The sequence below is a fragment of the Lontra canadensis genome, unplaced genomic scaffold (assembly GCF_010015895.1).
Source record: "Lontra canadensis isolate GAN:19392208 unplaced genomic scaffold, GSC_riverotter_1.0 scaffold1, whole genome shotgun sequence".
Taxonomy (NCBI): Eukaryota; Metazoa; Chordata; class Mammalia; order Carnivora; family Mustelidae; genus Lontra; species Lontra canadensis.
In genome coordinates, this window is record NW_022630995.1 from 104,184,372 (window position 1) to 104,206,085 (window position 21,714).

Here is a 21,714-nt window from a genome sequence, read left to right on the forward strand (position 1 = left end):
ACTTAAGTAAGGAAACATGATGGGTGAAGCTAAGATCAGAGAGCTGAACACTTTCCATGAGGCCATGACTTACAGGAAGAAAGCCACCCACTAGCTTTTGTATGGGTCTCCCATGGAAATCCAAGGGATATGCACCACCAGGCAGTAAACCAACATATCAGGTAAGGATGTTTGATTTCAGTAGTAAGGAATATTCAGCAATTCTCAGATTTTATAGTCTTAAGCAAATGATTTATTCTTTAAAAATGTTAAATAATTTTGAAAATAAAAATGAACTAAAGGGGCACCTGAGTGGCTCAGTGGGTTAAAGCCTCTGCCTTCAGCTTGGGTCATGATCCCAGAATCCTGGGATTGAGCCCCGAGTCAGGCTCTCTGCTCGGCAGGGAGCCTGCTTCCTCCTCTCTCTCTGCCTGCCTCTCTGCCTACTTGTGATCTCCATCTGTCAAATAAATAAATAAAATCTTTAAAAAAGATGAACTAAAGCAAGGAGGAAATTTTGGGTAGTATTGGGAGCAATAAAATTACTGGTTAGAGCTTAAGATGACTTTGGGAGCACCATCATACGTAATATAGGGACAGTATAAAAATGGAATGTAAGAATATTTAGGGGAGTGCCCAAATGTAGGATAGAAAATGAAATATGTTAGAAATAGAAAATAAAAACCTGCTAGAAGACTTTCTCAGGAGCAAGGAGAAATAACTGATGGTCTGAATTAGAGTGGAGTCACACTGGAATGGACAAGGAAGGATAGAAATGTCGGACACTTCAAAAGAAAAGTTAATAGGACTTGATGAGTGAGTCGCCTGGCTCTGAAGGAAAGAGGTGAATTTAAGATAACATCCAGGTGATGGCTATTAAGGATGACACATACTGCATGGAGCACTGGATGTTATACACAAACAATGAATCATGGAACACTACATCAAAAACTAATGATGGACTGTATGTTCACTAACATAACACAATAAAAAAAATAACATTCAGGTTTATGGCTACAAAGTTACAAGGTAAGAGAAAGAGAAACTCATTAAGGAAGGTGACAATGATGGCCATGAAGAGGTACAGGTATGGGTGTTGATGGAATAGCTGCCATAATAAGTTATAGAGCAATAAGTCAAATTACACATATCTGTTCATTTCAGAGATGAATCAAATCTGAGATGATTTTTTTAGATGAGAAAATATTCTGAAATAAGGCCCCAGATATATTTTTGCCATGTAAGGTAACTTAATTACAGATCTGGGAATTAGGACATGAATTTCTTTAGGGATAATTTAGCTTATTATACTAAGCAGGGAATGTTAACTTAAAAGACACCTTCATGAAACAGGAAGGTAGTAATAGCTCTATAATTCAGTATGTGTTAACATTCTAAGCAATATCTATTTTTCCTTGATCAAGGATTTATATTACATACATGAATTCAAATTATTAACCACACTATCAACACATCCTCGTCTATTAAGTAGGATAGGAGATTTTAGGAGATTTTCCAGCTACTAGGTTATAGTTGCTTTACCAATCAATTGAGTAGCCATTTTTCAAACTGATTGCTAGGAATCCCAAGAGGTGTGGGGCTAAATTACAGTTGTTTAGAGCTGCTCACCTCTAAACAATAGAATGATGGTAAGTGTGATCGTTATTTTTAAGTGTCACCTACTTGAATATGATGCCCAGTTGTTTAGTCAAATGTAAGTCTAGATGTAACTATGAAAGTATACTGTAGATATGATTAACACTTAAATCAGTAGCCTCTGAGTATTCGCCTCTGTCATGGGAATGGCCGCATCCAATCAGCTGAAGGCTGTAGGAGAAAAGACCGAGGATCCCCAAAAAGGAAGAAATTTGGTTTCCAGACTGCCTTTGGACTCAAGGCAACAAAATCTACTCCTGAGATTTTCAGCCTGCTGGCATGACCTACATGTTTCAGAATTGCCTGCTCCACAATCACATGGGCCAGTTCCTTAAAGTAAACCTCCTTCTATCTCTTTGTCTCTCTTAACATATCCTATTGGTTCTGTTTCTCTGGTGCATCCTGACTAATTACATGAGGAAAATGACCATAGTGGTTTTGGTAAACCATAATCTATAGAAACAAGACATAAAAACCAGTTCTTCTGAGTCTTTGAATGACGATCCTTCTCAGAGTAGTATGATGAGTCTTTAGACCTGCAGTGACACTACAAAGATCTTCTATAACTATTTGGTAATGGTAGAATTTCGAGAGCAAATGAGCCCCTTTCAGAAGTGAAAGATATTTGGAGAGAGGTTAATAATAGATTAGTGCTGGGGGGTTCTGGACCTGTCAAGAATCTCAGAAGACAGAAACTCCAGGTTTAGGATTACTACTGCACAGCAGCTGAAAAAGTAAGAGGAGTTCCTTAAGTAATAACTTATTCAACCTATAATAAAAAAAAAAAAGTCCATTTTCTTTGTGTGTGTGTGTGTGTGTGTGTGTGTGTATGACTGAGGCTAACCCATGCTTGCATTTCTTAATAAAATGGATATTACAGAGCCTCTTTTCTGTTATCAGTTACTAATGGACAGTGTCTATGTTTTTTTTTCCCCAACCCTATGATAAATTTACAGATTTAAACTTATTATTTTTGACCCTGAAAGCCATATATTTTTTTGTGTGTGAGTCCAGAGAAGATGAACATATGTGTTTTGGGTTTCTGAGCACAGAGAATTCAAGCAGCATATTCAGAAAGCTCATATGCCATTTTTTTTTTTTCATTCTGCTCATGGCTAATACCACAGATTGAGGTAGAAAAGAAAAGAAAAGACAAAATAATGACATTAAAATTGCTGCCTTATATTCCTACAAAGAAGAGCTCTTTTATTTTTGGAGCTCAAACATTATAGTCTATATGGATTGCTGACTACGGTCTTATTGATGTTCTTCTGTAGTTAATTTGGTTGTCATTAACAAATTAATTAATGTAGCAAATGTTTATTGAGTACTAGAAACACTTACAGGACTGGGAATAAGTCCATGGACAAAAGAAACAGAGCTCCATCCTAAAGGATAGTATTTGCCACGGAGGCAAAAAGGGTGACTGGAAGGAAATCACAAATTATGAAACAAAAATCATATTTCTAAGATTGCAAAAAATAACATAGAGAGCATCTGAGATAATTTCAAACTTGCTTATATAAATATTCATTTAGGTAGTAATTTTAAACTTAACAAAATAATTTTTTTTAAATTAAAAAAATAATTTTTTTTAAACAAAAAAATAATTTTAAACTTTAACAAAAATAATTCATAACCTTTCCTCCAAATTTAAGATTCTCTCCCTAGGAAGCTTCCTCTGACTACTCTTCTTTCTCTGGGCTCCCTCGGCACCCTGGAGCTACAGCTCATTACAGTGTAAATAGGGCTGCAGTCCTTGGTTAGTAATGTGGCCACCTCAGCTGGGCTGTCTGGATCCAAATCCCAGCTCTGCCACTATTTGGGCAAGAGATACAATGTCTCATCTGTAAAGCAGAGATTAAAAATAGTACTTTCCTCAGGATTCTTGCGAGGAATTAAATTAGTTAAAGTAATTAAAATGCAGGCACCAGGGTGGTTCAGTCGGTTAAGTGTTCGCCTTCTGTTCAGTCATGATCTCAGGGTCCTGGGATCGAGCTCCACATCAGAGTCCCTTCTCAGTGAGAAGGTGGCTTCTCCTTCTACCTTTCCTCCTGTTCGTGATCTTTCTCATTCTCAAATAAGTAAGTAAAATCTTTAAAAAAAAAAAAAATACAGTGGCACTGTATCACTGGGTTGTATTTTATTTATCTCATATTCTTCTACCCTTCCTCAGTATCTGGAAGAGTACCTAGGATAGAGTTTATTAAGTTTCTAAGAATTCTTGAGGGTTTTTTTGTGTTTTTTTAATGAACGTACACAAAACATACATGTTTTAGATAAGGACTCTAAGATTACTTCATTCTGCAACTATCCTTTAAATCCTGGGACAAAAAGAGATAAAAACAAATATGATATCTTGACTTTAGTTATATTATTTAAATTATTTAAATATATTCTTACAATTTATTTAATTTTATTCATGTCATATCATTACTGCGTGTTTACTCAGTGCTTTCCACTGGTGACTCACAGACCACTAACATCAGTATCATCTATGAATTTGTGAGAAATGTAAAATCCCTGAGCCCATCCCAGACCTACTGTATCAAAAATTCTGAGTAGGGTCCAGCAATCTGAGTTTTAACAAACCTTCCAAGTAATTCTGATGTCCACCGAAGTTCAAGAGCAAAATGCTAAATACAAGGAAGTATGGGGCTTGGTTTAAATGATTAAGCAAGAGTGGATAGCCAGGAAAACTGAGGTAAACCTCACAGAGAGCTAGTAAAACTGCAAAGTATACAAAGTATGTCTGGGGAAGACTTTTTCTCCATTCTATTCACTGTTTCTTTAAGAGATTTCCATTTCCATCATGGTTTAAATGTTTGATTTATTTTTTAATTTTTAAAAAAGATTTTATGTATGTATGTATATATTTATTTTAGAGAGAGAGAAAGAGAGAGCATGGGGGCAGGGGCAGAGGGGGAAGGAGAGGGACAAGCAGACTCTGCATTGAGCATAGAGCCCAGTGGTGCCTGACATGGGGCTCAATCCCAGGACCCTGAGACATAACCTGAGCAAAACCAGGAGTCGGACTTCCAGCTGACTGATCCATCAAGGCACCCCTGCTTTACATATTTCAAAATATCTTTTTGTGTTGTCAATGGAAAAGACTACAATCGAAGAGAAAATTTACTGTTAAAATATATTTATCTTTACTTATTTCCTGGAGAAATATTCAGTCTTACAGCAATCTGAGAAATAAACATTGTTAGAAACAATATTTCAACCAAACATCTCACATTATATTCTTACAGAGGTAATCTTCATTCAGATTCTATGGATAATAAGCACTGAGGATATAATTTCTGTCAGATATCCTGGGTAGAGGTCATGCTTATTTCTCAGATTTCTATTATTGTCAACAATTTGTTCCATAAGGATACAACTTCTGCCATCCCAGCTCATCTTTCTGGCTTCCAGAATGACCTAAGTCAGAAACTGGCTCTCAGGATAGGAACGCTATAAAAGTAGCTAGACACAAGCAGCCTACTGCTTTAGCTTCCAAGCCTCACCTATTCTTTATCATGTGCTGTTAACCCTGCTATTGCCAGTTTGGATTCTCTGCATAATTGTTACTTCTTTCCTTTTTTTTTTTTTTTAACTTCTCTGTCGTCCTGTCCCTTGTATATTACATTGCTCCGTTCATAATTTTGTCCTGTAGTCTTCTAGTCATATCTTATCCCAATGTGTGTATATATGAACTCATCCTTCAACTTTGGAGATGTTTAAAATGGGGAAGTGTATATGACAGACAAAATTCAGGTTCAGTACAACAGAAAATGAACTTGAGAGGCAGTTAGTTACAACTACATAATTCTCTTCTGTGTCTTCTGAGTAGTGCTTTATTTCATTTGTTAACAACTTGCAGTCTCTGAATCAGCCTGCATTTCCAACTACTTTTAGATATTTTTTTTTTTTGCAGAATTTTGGGGGTCTTGGGGAGTTACTCAAAACTGTAATTCTTAATCTGTCCATTATTTGCTCTACAGATACTATCTATTGATAGAGACTTTCAGGAGAAACTGATAGACCAAGTGATATTTTTGGTGCAAAGATCTGGGGAATACCTAGATCCACTGGGGGGACATTTTGGGCATTAGTGAATGGTTTTGTAAATTACAAATTATTATGTGGCATTTTCCCACTTCTACTCTCAGTGGTAGGATAAGATGTGGTAGATCACTTCTTTTTCTCAGAAACACTTTCCTTACTTGCTCTCGAGAGACAACACTGCTACTTCAATAAGTGATTCTTCTCAGTCTCCTTTTATGGATATTTCTCTTCCAGGCCTCTAAATAGTGCATTACCCAGGACTGACTTTTACTCTGAACTACCCTCTCTACAGAGTGGTCTTATCCAGGCGATGGCTGTGAATACCACAATGACCTCATTCCTGGGCTTTTGACAATCTGTCAGCAAGTCCTACCATTTTTACCTTCAAATATCTACCATGTAAGGGCACATGTTAGTAATTCCACTGCCCCCACCAGGTGATAGCTGTCATCGCATCCCCTCCCCCCATCAAGACAACCAGAATGGCTTCCTGCCTGGTGTCACTGCTTCTGTTCTTACCCAGCTATAATCTGTTCTCTGTGTAGCAGCAAGATACTATTTCTAACATGTAGATAATACAAAACTATATTATAATCTTCACATGACATCTCCACCTCCCATCTTTCTACCTCCCCACTTTATTTTTCTTAAAACCCGAATTACTAGTTAAAACAATATTTTGTTTATTCTGTTGCCCTCATTAAAATAAGAGTTCCACGAAGACAGGTTTTTGTACAATGGCGACCCAGGAGTACCTAGGAGTGTATCTGGTACTCTGTTTACACTTATAATATGAATGAACGAATAAGATTGCTTAATAAAATCTTTTAGATCAAAGTTCTCTTAACTGGGAAAAAACATACATTTACAGGCTCATCTTTTTTAATCTATAATTTACAGACTTCTCCGTTATTACAGAATATGTGTTGCTATGCTAGTGGGAATGGGTATAATGAGAAAGAATTACAAATGTTGAAATGTGAAGGGGCTGACCATTCATAAATGGTTGCTGGACTCGGGATACATATTGCCTATCTTCACAATGTTAGGATTCAACCTCAGGCCAGGGAGGTTTTTCTTTGATTCTATAGGACATACTGTTCTTTCTTACCTATGCTCTCTATGGATTCAAGGCCAGAGGTGCTTCCTTGTCTGGGGAATAATTCATGTGCGGGGAAGGTCAAATTTTTGCCTAGGTATCAACATTATTTTTTTTTTTTTTTGCTTTCTTCCTTCCTTCCTTTCTTAATCTTTTTTTTTTTTTTTAAATGTACATTCTCCAATCACAGGTATGATGCTTGTAAGAATAACTTTTCAAACTTCTTACCTGGAGAAATATAGAATCTTCAAAGAAACACAGTGAAAGTAAATACCAGTAATATAATACTAAAAGAATAACTTTTTTTTGGTTATTGAAGTGGAAAACATTTTAAGGGATTCAAAGTTCTTGTTTTATTTTATTATTATTTGATACAAATTGAACCATCAGTTCATGAAATCAACTTGAGAATATGCTAACAAATGTCCTGGGTAGAAGATGTGAAAATCTATATACCTGTAGGTTGAGTTATCAAGAAAATAAGTGGAAAAATCTGTAATTTTACAGTCAATTTACATACCAAATCTCCAATTTACTCAATCGTTACATGTTTTGATAGTGTGTTATGTGTAAAGCTGTCCCTAATTTAGTATATTTACTAAACAGTGATGTGTTTGTAACTAATTTAAAGTGAGATTACATGACTGTATTTTTTTCCTACCACCATCACTACTTATCCCAAAATAAGGAATAATCTTAACCATTTATTTTCCTTTCAGATTGGCTTTTTTCATTGTTTTTTATTTTCTTCTCAAGTGATTTATAATCAAAACGAATACAGGTTTCCATGTTATGGAATGAATACAGTGTAGCATAAGGAGTATGGTCAGTGTATTGTAATAGCAATGTATCCAGACAGATGGTAATTACACTTGTGAACACAGCATAATGCACAAACTTGTTGAATCACTATGTTGTACACCTGAAACTAATGTAACATTGTGTGTCAACTATGCTCAAATAAAAGAATTAAATTTTAAAAAGAAAACTGAAAAGGTCCATATAACTTCATGTTTTGCAAAATTTATATTTTGGGAAAATATTCAATTAAAAATGTTTTTGTAAAATATCCCTGATGTTGATTCTATCTGTTCCTAATTTTCTTCTTAGGAAATGAGAATAGTAATTCCTCATTTGCAAAAACTCCTCTTTCCACACAGAGCTATGATATGTTATAAGATACATGGCTCAATCCCATGGGTATCAAGGAAAGGTCAAGAGTCAAAAATAATTAAAAATCATAATTTTAAAGTAACATTTTTGATGATATCAAAACCATAAAATAATCAGAAATAAATCTAATAGAAGTTTTTAAGGATTTTATAAAAATATAATACTTTTGAAGTATATAATAAAAACACCCAAATAAATAAAGTTACATGCATATGACCAGAGAGAGTTAAGTATGTTAAAAAGTGGTAATTTTTACAAAATTAACTTATAGCTTTACTTAATTTTATTAGAACTTTAAAAAATATTTTATTTAATTATTTGAGAGAGGGAGAGCATGGATGGAGGGGAGGGGAGGGAGAAACAGACTCCCCACTGAGCAGAGAGCCCTATGTGGGGTTTGATCCCAGGATCTTCGGATCATGGTCTGAGCCAAAGGCAGCCACCTAACCAACTAAGCCACTCAGGCACCCCTTTATTAGAGTTTTTAATAGAATTTGACAAGCTGATCCTAAATATCAAAGGACAAATAAAGGAGGAAGAAGAACAAAGATAATTTTAAGAATGAGGTGGGGATGAGTTCTAATAGAAACAAATTCTATAACGAACTTAATTATATGCTTACATAAAATACCATATAAACTAAAAAACAAGCAATCAATTAAGTAGATATTTACAATGTATAGAACTAACAAATAGCTACTATAAAGAATATAGGGGCTCCTGGGTGGCTCAGTGGGTTAAGCTTGTGCCTTCGGCTCAGGTCATGGTCTCAGGGTCCTGGGATTGAGTCCTGCATCAGGCTCTCTGCTTGGCAAGAAGCCTGCTTCCCCCTCTCTCTCTGCCTGCTTCTCTGCCTACTTGTGATCTCTCTGTCTCTGTGTCAAATAAATAATAAATAAAATCTTAAAAAAAAAAAGAATATAACTGAAAAAGAAAAAAATCCCCAATTCGATTAAGAAAAAGATAGCAACCAATAGAAATACATAAACTCTATTAAATGGAAATTCACTGAAGAAAAATAAAATTGTAAATAACAAAAGAAAAGATGCATGACTCTATTAATAATAACAGTATTAATTAAAGACTGATATATCATTTCACACCTGTCAGATGGCAAAAATAAATTCCCTTGCAATTCTTGATATAGAAAAGATGTGGAGCATAACACTGCTGGTGAAATTACAAATTGGTACCAGCAACTGTAACCTCTTTTAAAAACAAGCCAAGCTATTTATTTTTTCCTATTACATGACATGTAATCTTTATTGCAGTCTTTGGGAGGGTTCTGAGGTTAGGGAAGTTTATGTATCTTCTATAGCAAGACTTTCCTAAGACTCTGCAGAAGAGGGCTTGAAGCTCAGAACAGGGGAGAGTTGCAGAGGGGCTAAGGCAATGGTGTCTGGCAGCTGAGCTGCTTGGCCCCACCACCCTACCATCAGTCACCTACAAACCGATTTCACAGCGGCCTATACCAAATCAACAACCAAAACAGAATTCACTCATAAATCACTCACGCTTACTTTAAGAAGGTACTCAGATACTTCTTACTCTAGTATCTTGTGTATCGGTAGGAAACTGCCTGTTAAAATACCCTGTATTGATTGTACAATTGCAAGTGATTCACATACTGGAACGTTGTACATGAATTATTTCTATGACTGTTGTGTTCAAAAGTCCTATGTTCCATTACCATATCAAGTTCATTTAGAAATCTTTTATTATTTTACTAGGGAGAATTTTTTCCTATGAAAAATGTTATTTTTAAGTCAATAATAAAGCATTAAAGGGTAAGAGAACACTAAAGTAGATATTGTTTCTTATATAATTTCTATCTTATCTCTATAATCCCACATCTCAATGCTGCTTGCCTAGGGGAAAAAAGTCAAATGAGGAAATTTATTGGAAGACAGGAGTGAAAATGGCCAAGGCATAATGATATGGAATAGCATTTTACTTATTATAAATGAAGTAAGAAGGAACTAAGCCCAGAATTTACCGAAGTCAACTTGAAAAGAGGATGGAACAATGATATAACAGTTTGGTTAATATAGCATTTAGCATCATATTTTTAAAGAACCATGAGTATTTGTATGTAATTCCATGGCTCACCCTAAGGGTAGGTTAATACCCGAGTATACCCTACCAATTCCTTATGACTATCTTCTCCACAAAGTGTCCTAACCTCCAATTTATTTCAGCTAAAATATAGAGTAATAAATAATACATATTTAATAAATAAAACATTTCACCAAATAATTATAGAACTGTCTTCAGGGATAGAATCTGGAGTTATACCTGGTTCATTGTTTGCTGAATTTACGTCTCAGTGCATCTCTAGAAATGTTTCTATAGAACTTCCTTAACAACCTACCATTTCTTTCCCAAATTCTCTTGCTCAATTAATTCCACTTTGTGTATAAAGGCTTCTCAAATCTTATCATCAGTTTAACTTGAACACTATGAAAATACAGGTGCAAGGTCTTTAAGACCAGCTTTTTGAAGCTGACACTGATTCAAGATTATGAGGTCAAGGAGGCAAGCAAAACATGAGTTCAGTCATATTCATGTCTATCTTGTGTATTTTTGTTCTGTGATTTGTATTTTGCTATTTTGTACTTCCACTAGAAATGAAAGCCTGATGTTATGATGGTTGTTTTCTTGTTATAGGCTTCATAGCATCTGTCATCTAACAATACCCAGCAATGAGGTTTCTGAATGAATTACCCAGATTATATTGAACTTTTCATTTTTAACTTCTTTTTAAAATTGTAATTGTTTTATCTTTTTCAAACATGTAATGACCATTATATTCTAGCAATGGTTCAAAACTTTCTTATACTACTAATTTTCTGACCTGAGAGAATAGTATTTTCTCTATGCCAAAGGTCAGTACAAAGAATGATTTTGCTGTAGAAATCTGTAATATTTTGAAGCAACAAGGGGCTGATAAACTTGGCCACCCACTGGAATCACCTGGAAAACTTTAAAAAGTACTGAGAGCTGGGACCCACTTCCAGATTCTTCATTGCTGGGGGAAAGGGACGTGGTTTAGGCATCAAATGCTCTAAAGCTCCAGAGCTAATTATAATATGCACCAAGTCTTAGAACCACTGCTCTAAATACTTAATACTAAGTGAAAGATCTGAGACTGGCAAGCATCAGCTTTACTTGGAGGTTTGTTAGAAAAGTAGAAGCTTAACTGTATTCACAGTATCAGGAACTCTGATTTAACACATCCAGAATTCTTTTTCTATAAAAATAAAGGACCAGAGCTCTTCCATCCTTTCCAACTCTAAAATTCACATTCTAGGGTGCCTGGGTGGCTCAGTGGGTTAAGCCTCTGCCTTCGGCTCAGGTCATGATCTCAGGGTCTTGAGGCCTGGATAGGGCTCTCTGCTCAGCAGGGAACCTGCTTCCCCTCTCTCGGCCTGCCTCTCTGTGTACTTGTGATCTCTGTCTATCAAATAAATAAATAAAATCTTTAAAAAAATTAAAAAAATAAAACTCACATTCTGTAACCTAAACAAGATACTGAGAAGCACTTTTAAACTTAGCTAGAATTCTTAAACCATATAAATGAGAGACCATTCCTTTCTCTCTAAAGCCACAATTCTATTCCACAAGCCTAAATAAATGCAAGGCTGAAGAAATTGGAAAAATTGGGTAATAGTTCCATCCTCATACTTTTCAATGCACTTTCTCTTGTCTAGAATTTCTGTTTCCTTTCCCTTTCCTTAGGGGAACACATCATTCAAGACATAGGTAAAATCCTACCTCCTTTATGAAGCATATCCTGAAAAAGAATGCAGCTTTTTTTCTAAAATTCTATTGTTGATATAATAAATTCCATAGAGTTTAGTGCATTGCTTCTTTCTATTATGACATATATTATCTTGTTTCCCAGTCAAATGATGAGTGTCTCAAGTGAGAAATCAAATTATGTTCCTTTTCTACCCTAACTTAATTTCTAACCTTAGTGAGTTATATATACATTGTTAAAATGTATATGGGAAATACGCTTTTATCACTCTCACCGGATTCCTTTTTCAGAACTAGCCCATTATTAACCTTTCCATTTAATGTAAACTCATAATGCAAACATCTTACAGGTTCTTGCACATCTAGGTAAATCACAATTGGCTGTGACTTTAGACTCCTCCTCTTTTCTTCCTGCTTCCCTGAGGCTTGTCAGCCTGAGGATAAAACCGCTTCAAATAGTATAGAAATCCTATAGAAAAAGCCTCTGCTAAATAGTCCTACAGTATACCTATAGTCAACCTCTCATATTCTTTAGCTTCATTCCTGTCTTACTCACCATTACATCTCTATCATAGTGTTTGGCACACAGTGGGAATATAAACAAATTATAAATGGTGTGTCAACAAACTATGTAGGAACAGGCGATTTTGAAAATACACCGCTGAGCTCATGATAAAATTTAGAAGTATGATTTTTCTTGTAATAGCTCCTCCATAATTTTCTTGATACATATATATATTTCTTTTTATGACACAAATAACACAGTCATTGTGGAAAACACAGATTAAGTAAAATGGAAAAAAGACCTAATACCTGCAATTGCATAACTATTGTTAACAGGCGCATGCCTGTCCAAACCATACACACACACACACACACACACACACACATATAAACCATATTTATTTATATATAAACTATATTTATTTATATATAAACTATATATACTATCATATATATAATATGTATATATACAGATACATATATACTACTAAACCTATGTACTGTTTTAAGCAGATCACACTCTATCTACTGCTATGTACCCTGCTTTTATTCGATTAAGTATATATCAAAGCATCACTCCAGCCAGCAAATCAATTCATAATAAAATTTGTTTATGATGTTGCATTAATGGATGTCCCAAAATTTATTTAATCAATTACCTCGATTAAGTTATTTCTACTTTCGGTAATTATAAATAAAGCTGTGATGAACAATCTCCATTATCAATTGTCTAAAAATTTCCTCAGAATAACAACAGGAATCAAGTTTGCTGATTTTAAAAGTTAGGCACATTTTTGGGGCTCATGATAAAACAATTTACCAAATGGACCTCTAGAAGTTTGTTACAAACGTGCTCTCTTACCAGGGGATGGGAATTGTCTAAAACATTTAATCAGCAGTGCAGCCAGCTATATTCTTGGCTATAATATTTATTAACTAGTTATAGTGTGTGAATAATTGATGCAGTTGGAAAATACTCACGTTCTTTTTGGGGGTTGATTTCAGGTTGGAACGATCGAAACTCATAATATGGTATCTCATGTTTGAATATGGATGTAAGAATATCATCAAGTTCATCAATGTCTTTCTGTTTTCAAACAAAAAAGAAATTTTTATTAGTTCAGTTATTTACATAGAAACTTATCTTAGTGCAACATAATAAAGATCATGAGCTGGGGTAAATGTTGGTTAATCTATCTAATAAAACTGGCCCCTCTTTTGAAAAGTACAAAACATTAGGGGCTTGACTAAAACTTGTTTACTTTTTTTTCTAAAGATTTTATTTATTCATTTGAGAGAGTGAGTGAGAGAGAGAGAGAGAGAGCACAAGCTGAGGGAGGAGTGGAGAGAGAGGAAGAAGCAGACTCCCCATTGAACAGGGGGAAGGGTAGACTCAGGATCATGACCTGAGCTGAAGGCAGACACCTAACCAACTGAGCCACCCAGGTGCCTCTAAATATCAGTTGTTAAAACAATGGAAAAATAGATGCAATAAATAAAAACCTTTGTGCCTGGATGAATAATTTTATTTAAATACTTATTAATTTTAATAAAGCTTTACAGCAGATCAATGATAACACTGGAATTTGTTTCAAAAATAAATTCTGTTAAAATACATGTTACATTTTAATAAATGAAGTAATAAAATGATGAGTCTGGTTCTTTAACCTAAGGATCAGAAATGGTATAGTTTTAAATAGATTATTTCACTTCTGTGTTAAAGTGAGGGGGAATATTCATCTTGGTCTCCCCCTGCCCCCAGCTATAGAATAAGCTATATGTTGACTCTATTTCCCTAAACTGAGCACTTGGGAGATGAGCCATGTAGAATCATACTACCCGTGACAAGCCTATAACAGACCCACCATTCCTTTAAAATTGTTTTTTGTGAGCTATGGCTATGACTAGTTTGGCTTGAGACCTGGATAACTATATCTGAGGAGGTGGTCCAATCCAAAGCCATCGAGTAGAGAGAGGTTTGTGGAACAAAAGTTCCTAATTAAGGTTTTTGTATGATTTCCAAATAAAATTAGACTTATTACCAATACCTAGTCACAGAAATTAAATGACTGGATTGAAAAAAAAAGACATTTTCTTACTCTATTTCTTTCAATAAATCTGCATGCCTTCAATAACAAAGTGGTCTGGGCTTCTCTGGATTTTTAAAAGTCCTCCTTAAAAGTGGAGAGAGAGGATGAAAGTCTTCTCAACTTAGAGCTATAGAATGCTAAGCAAAACCAACATTAATCTTCTTAATGCTATGGTTATGGACTATGTGAGACCATTAACTCTGGAGCATTTTTTTTTAAAAAAAGGAGGAGAGATTCAACAATAAGCCTTGCCTTCAAGAAATTCATGGTCATCTAATTACATATGGGCAATGAATTGAGTTCAATGTACGGTGATAGAAAATCTTCATGGGTTAAGTACAGTGCAGGCAAGGGAGGTGGCTCAATTCCACACGGGATGAAAAGGTTAGAAACGGCTTTGTAGGTGAGATGAGCTAAACTGAGATTGCTACACATATAAGGAGCATTCTGGACTAAAGGAACAAATTGCATATTGTCATGGAGGTATCATAAAGCATGATCCAGTTAAGGGTTTTAGAAATTTCCGTACAACTGCAGAAGAATGAGAGAGAAGGAAGTGGGCATTTCAAAAAGTTTTTTGTATATGAAATAAAAAGTTTATAATTCATTCTGTGAGCAACAAGGAGTTGTTTAAGGCCTATAAAAATTAACATGGAAATGTTTATTATGTGGATTAAATTAAACTTATTTACATTACTGGCAATATAGTTACACTTTCTGTATACTAAATCTCAAAAAGAATGTCTTAGCTATACGAACTAATGAAAGGGACCATGAAAATATGAAAACCATAACATTAGTTTATAAATTTTCTTTAAAAATTGTGCCATTGGCCACAAGAGTTCTGCATAGACTATTATCTAGTTAGTGACATTTCTATGTGAGGAGATAAACTTGGTATTTATTCCATAAAGTGTGCAAGATTTAATATGGACAGACTGGTGTGTCATTGAGTCACCAAACTCACATATAAGTTAGGTGTAAGATCAACTCTGAGATTCCTTCCAGTTCTGAGATTATGAGACACAAATGAGAATTCAAAAGGGCAAGAGTTCCCAGTAGGAATTTGGGAAGCACCATTTCTTCCCCTAAGGCACTGTGACACTTTAATGTGAGAGATGCTACTGCTTATACCACTGAATTTTTAAAAATACAGTGGCAGTGTTTTTAAAATAAGAAGAAGGAAAAAACCTTCACCATGTAGACAATTATTTAATTAGGAAAGATATAGGAAACTTTTAATATTCCAGCCTATCATAACTAGTTGAATCACATCTATTTTCCATTTCACAATTCTGTTTCTAGTATTATGCCTACAAAAAAATGGTATAGGACACAAACAAACATGTGAAAAATCACAGAAATGGCTATTAAAAATGATTCCTAAAGGATTTCTCCCTAGAAGATATCCTAACTAGAAAAATCTGATATGAGCAGTTATGCTTATTTCTAAATTTCAAGGACACAAATAGGCAACCTTTCTAAACACTGACATTGAAATTTGAAAATGGGGAGACAAACCACGAAAGACTGTGGACTCTGAGAAACAAACAGGGTTTTGGAGGGGAGAAGGGTGGGAGGTTGGGTGAGCCTGGTGGTGTGTATTGTGGAGGGCACGTATTGCATGGAGCACTGGGTGTGATGCATAAACAATGAATTCTGGAACACTGAAAAGAAATAAAGTAAAATAAAAGAAAAAAAAAAGAATGCTCATTTCTGTTGTCGAGCGGTACTTCTTTATGTCATGGGTGCTCTGCATTTTGCTAATCTGTTCACCAGTTAGAGAACATTTGGGTTTTTTTCATTTTTGTCTTTTATGAATAAAGCTGATATGAATTTTGCTTGTAAAAAAAAATTTCCTCTCCTTAAAATAAATTGTGCAACCTAAAACATACTTAATGAGGTTGATATAATGATTGTTTAAATAGAGGTTAAAATAGAGTAGTTTAACATTTATTCAGCAACACCTTTAACCACTCTGAGATTTTAGTTAATAAGGAACAACTTGATGTGAAAATTAGAATGTAATGATAAAATTATGTTTACACTAGTATTTGGTTATAAGAAAGATTACTTATATATGAATAATATAAATATATATACATATGTACTTTTGCTTAGATCTATACCTATCAAGAATATTAGAAAAAGAATTCAGAAAAAACTAAGCAATGAGATAGACAATCTTATATTTAAAAAAAGGATAACAACTTTGTACATATGAAATAAATATATGACTTTTTCCAGAATTCTTTCAGTGTCATGCAAGGAAATGTGGGATTGATTAATGAACTTTAAAAAATTCACATACATATTTATAGATCATGACTCTATATGAATCTGAAGCATGATATATATATATATCTATACAGATACATATAGTTATTCCTGATAAACAACTTTATTATAATAAGTATTTTTTAAAAGAGAAAAATATATAAAGTATCTGTTTTAAAAGATATTTAGAGGGACGCCTGGGTGGCTCAGTTGGTTAAGTGGCTGCCTTCGGCTCAGGTCATGATCCTAGAGTCCTGGGATTGAATCCCACATCGGGCTCCTTGCTCAGCAGGGAGCCTGCTTCTCCCTCTGCCTCTGCCTGACACTCTATCTGCCTGTGCTCACTCTCGCTCTCTCTCTCTCTGACAAATAAATAAATAAAATCTTTAAAAAAAAAAAGATATTTAGAATCACGGAATGCCACTTCTGAGAAGATGGAACAGTACTATCTCCTTTTCTTCTACTTAAATACAACTAAAGTGTCCACATTTTAATAGAAAATCAATTTTTATACCAAGAACCAGGAAGATCTCTAACTGAATAAAAAAAGACAATCAATAAATGTCAATACAAAGAGGACAAAGATTTTAGAATCATCTGGAAAAGATATTAAAACAGTCATGATAAAAAGCTTCAACAAGATAATACAATAATTCTTGAAATAATTTTTTTTTAAAAAAGCCTCAGCAAGGAAATACAAAGTTTCAGCAAAGAAATAGAAGGTATAGAAAAGAATCAATTGTGATTTTTAGAACTGAAAAACACAATAATCAAAATGCTGTGGGTGGGCTCAACAGCATAATGCAAGGGGCAAAGGAAAGAATCAGTCAACTTGGAGATAGAACAATGAAAGATACTCAACCTCAACAACAGAGACAAAGAAGACTGACAGACCAAAAAAAAACCAGTGTCAGGGATCTGTGAGATTATAACAAAAGATTTAAGGTTCATGTGATCAGAATCCCAGGAGAAGAGGAGAAAGAGGATAGGGATGAAAAAGTACACAAAGAAATAATGGCTGATAACTTCCTGGATTTAGCAAGAGATAAACCTACAGATTCAAGAAACTGAACAAACCATAAACAACGTAAAGCTAAAGAATGTCATTTCAAGAAACATTATAGTTATACTGCTGAATATTAAAGACAAAGAAAAAAATTTGAATGAGAAACAAAACCTTACTCTATAGGGTAAAAACAATTAGAAACACAGTAGTAGTAGTAGTAGAAAGAAGTGGCACACTATTTGTCAAAAATTAAAAGAAGAGAATTATTAACCAAGAATCTTATGCCCAGCACAAGCATCCTTTAGAAATGACATAGAAATCATGACACTCTCAAACGAAGGAAAAGAGGAAATCTATTGCCAGCAGATGTACCCTACAATAATGGATAAAGGAAGTTCTTTAAACAGTAAGAATATGATAGAAGAAAAAATCTTGTAACATGAAGAAGGAAGAAAGAACATAGTAAGTAAAAAATATAGGTAAATACGATGGGTTCCCACTTCAACAAACTAAAAAAACAAAAAACAAAAAAAAACAACTCAAAGTAAGTAGAAGGAAGAAAATTATAAATATAATGCAGAAATCAATAAATAGAAGACATAAAATAGAAAAAAGTCAATGTAACAGATGATCCTCTTAAAACATTAGTAAAAAACTGACAAGACTCTAGAAAGATTGACCAAAAAAAGGAAAAGATACAAATGACAAACGTCATGAATGAAACATGGAATATCACTATAGAACCTGCAGACATCAAAAGGATAATAAGGAAGTACAAGAAACAAGTCCACACACATAATTTTGACAAGTTACATGAAATGGACCAATTCCTTGAAAAACACAAACCAAACACAAACCAAAACCAAACACATAATCTCTATTATTTCTTACAAATACATACACATCTATAATTTCTAATAATTAAAAGTTTAAGTAAACACACACAAAAAAAAGGAACAAAATGAACCAGAAAAATAAATATAAACAAACCAGGAAATATTCATTACACAAAGCTGAATTCCTTGAGAAGAGTCTGTCTACATAGCAGCACCCCCTTAAAAAGTCTGATGTCCCCCTTTCTTGAGTAAAGGGCATCAATACTGCTTGGGCATGACTGCACTGAGAAACTATCCTTAATAGGATTTTAGAACAGTATCATCTAATAGAAGCAATGAGGAGACACTTCAGATGTCTGGACTGGTACGAAAGCCTCTATGTTTCAGGTGTAACATAAGTCCATACAGTGAAACAGACTCAGGAGTTGAGGTACTAATAACTAAATGCTGGATACCTAGAATATGCTAAGTTTACATAATTTGTCTCTAATTTTTATAACATGCCTTCATGGTAGATTTTTTTTAAATGACTTTTTTTTTAATAGATGCAATACTATGTTACAAAAAACTTAGTAACACCCCAAACTGTAGAGCTAGTAAGCACAACATCAAGGATTTTAACTTATGCCTTTACATTCTAAACACACTGTATATAATACTACATTCTAGCCACAGAGAAAAGAATAAAATCTGATACAGTTTTTGAGTAAAAAATAAATATGGTCCCATAGTTTCATGATGGACACTTCAAATGCAGCCAGAAAGGGGAAGGAAAGACGGCATACACGGGAGGGGGATGGTAAAGTAGGCAACCACATCTATTCTTTTTTTAACCACAAAAACAAAAGCTCCAAAGATGTTGGTCCCCTTGTGTCTGTTTGTCTAACTCTTAACATGAAAACTCTAGCTGCCTGGGTGGTTAAAAATGTGAGAATCTGGCTTGTCCAGGTTTCACAGCAGAAGCAGGCAAAGAAGTAGTGTTTTCAGCATTAATGGTGGGTGATGAACCCGATCAGTCTGGCCACAGAATATTAAAGTAATGTTACAGATCTGGTAGAGAAAGACAGTAATAGTTTTAAAGTACCTTGATTAGCAAGAGAAACAACTTGAGTGAAATAACCATAGGAGGGTTGTAAAATGTTATCGGAGACAAAGCCCATTAAATGGTTCCATTTTACTCTTGACCTTCAGATATCTAAAAGGAAAGTCAATGGTTGAGCTCAAAACATGTTATTTTTATTATAACAAATTGTTATGCTTGTTTAACTAGTGAAAGAAAGGTCATTTCGTTTGTTCCACTGTTCACGGTGTGTGCTGTGAAAGTGAGCCAAGATAGCCATTTAAAGGGAAATTTGATAGCTTACATAACGTATCTTAAACAAAATTTCCTACTGTAGCTTGTAAAGAAAATGATGGGTAAAGGAGCAAAGCAAATACTTGCCAGGGTTATGCAAAGACTTTTTTTTTTTTTTTTAATATTATGAGTATTTAACTCCAAACAGTTAATGCAGTAACCTAAATAAGTGACAGAATAAGATAAAGGAGATATTTTTCTTTGTCATATTAATTTTTCTAAGTTTTAAGTGAGTCAGTTCTTAGAATTTCAACCTATGTCTGACCGCAAATGCAAAAGTAAATATGAAAATATAAAACAATGCAGTTTAAGATGCTCTTCAAATATGTTCTATTTATTATTGGTTCAGTATTCAGAGTTGTGGCATCTCTTTACATAGCACAAAAATGGTATTATAATAAGAAAAAATGTCTCAAATCTGAGAAACCTGTGTTGAAATTCCTGCTCTAGGACTCATTAGCTATGGACCTTAATGATACTTAACTGACAAAACTATTTAAGAGTTTAAAATGTGTAAAATCTCCAGTACATATTAATTCCCTTTTCTCTAAATACTATAATGTGAGCTCTCATACCTACTCATGAAATGTAATCACTGTGATTTAGAATAGCACACCAGTCTCTAATGAGGAGACTGCTCCCCAAACTTGTTTTTGTAGCAACTGAAGAAAATAGTTGTTTTTTTCTTTCTAAATTTTTAAATTCAATGGCCCATGTCTTATAAATCAATTAGAAGGTAGGTTTGGCTATTGTGGTACTGAGACCCAAAATGCCAGTGGCTTAAACAAGATGGAAGCCTATTTCTCTTTAACATGAAAGCCTGGAATTAGGCAAGCTAATTTAGGGCTGATTAAGGGATCCGGGCTCTACTGGGTTCAGTGCTATACTTCCTCTTCATGGTCCTAGCTGATTCATCCATCACTCCCATGTTGTTGCTGTAACCAGTTAGAGACAAAAGTCAGTGAAGGAGAGACTCCACCCTTCTTCAAAGGACATGATCAGAGATGTGCACATATCTACGGACATGCTCCCAGCCACTGGCTGGGTAGTTAGATGGCTCTGCCCAGCTTCAAGGGAATCAGGAAGTGCAATATTTACCTGGGCAAACACGTGCCCAGATAAAGTTATATTATCATATAAGAAAGGAAAAAGAAATTCTGGGGGAACAAATAGGAGCTTCTGCCATCTCCATCAGTCGTGCATAAACATTATAATTTAGGTAAAGGCAATCTAATAAAGTTAAAAAAAACCTTACTAGAAATTGACTGAAGCTTGATTTTGCTGAATTTTTCAATATGACCCCTCATTTACATAATGTCAAAAAGTCTCAAAGCTTTAATTTGACCAAACCTGAACAGACTCAAAAATAGACATATTTAATGACATTAATGATGAAACAAACAAAAGGCCAAAGTTCTCCCAACGCAGGCATTAGAAAGAACAGTCCTAGGAACCATGAATCTTCTCACCCTTACCTCCCTTTAGCAATTAATTTGTAACAACTTACTGTTAAATAAGTAATAACACAAATTTTAAAACAAAAATTGCCCTATAATATCCAGAGAAATGTCTTTCAAAAAAGACTTCTCTAAATAATGCCATGATTTCCTAATTTTTTGAAATTATTTTTTGAGTTGTTTAAGGTACTAGTTCCCAAGGTAGACTGTTAGAATTAGTCTCATTGTTTTATATTCATTTGGTTTTTCCTTTGTCTTTCCCTTCTTTGTCCTGCTTTTTCTATTTCAGTCAGAAACAGCACTCCTTCAGCCAACAGTCCAATAACCTGAGCTCTGAAAAAAGGCTGTGCTTGTACTATGGGGAAGCTGGTGGCTGTTGGAATAAGGGGCTCTGATAGCTGGGTCACTGCAGTTTGGGAGGGTAACTTAATGTTTAAAATACCTCTCATTCCTTTGCCCAATGGAACA

At 34.5% G+C, this 21,714-nt stretch overlaps 1 protein-coding gene across 2 annotated transcripts in view; it reads right to left on the reverse strand.

The window, feature by feature from the left end:
- BANK1 (B cell scaffold protein with ankyrin repeats 1) overlaps nt 1–21,714 on the reverse strand; it is a 305,074-nt gene that overhangs the window by 177,207 nt on the left and 106,153 nt on the right. For both annotated transcript variants that reach the window (XM_032860894.1, XM_032860891.1), the window contains exon 6: nt 13,208–13,313. In XM_032860894.1, coding sequence (XP_032716785.1) covers nt 13,208–13,313 — 106 coding nt within the window. The remainder of the gene's footprint in view (nt 1–13,207; nt 13,314–21,714) is intronic.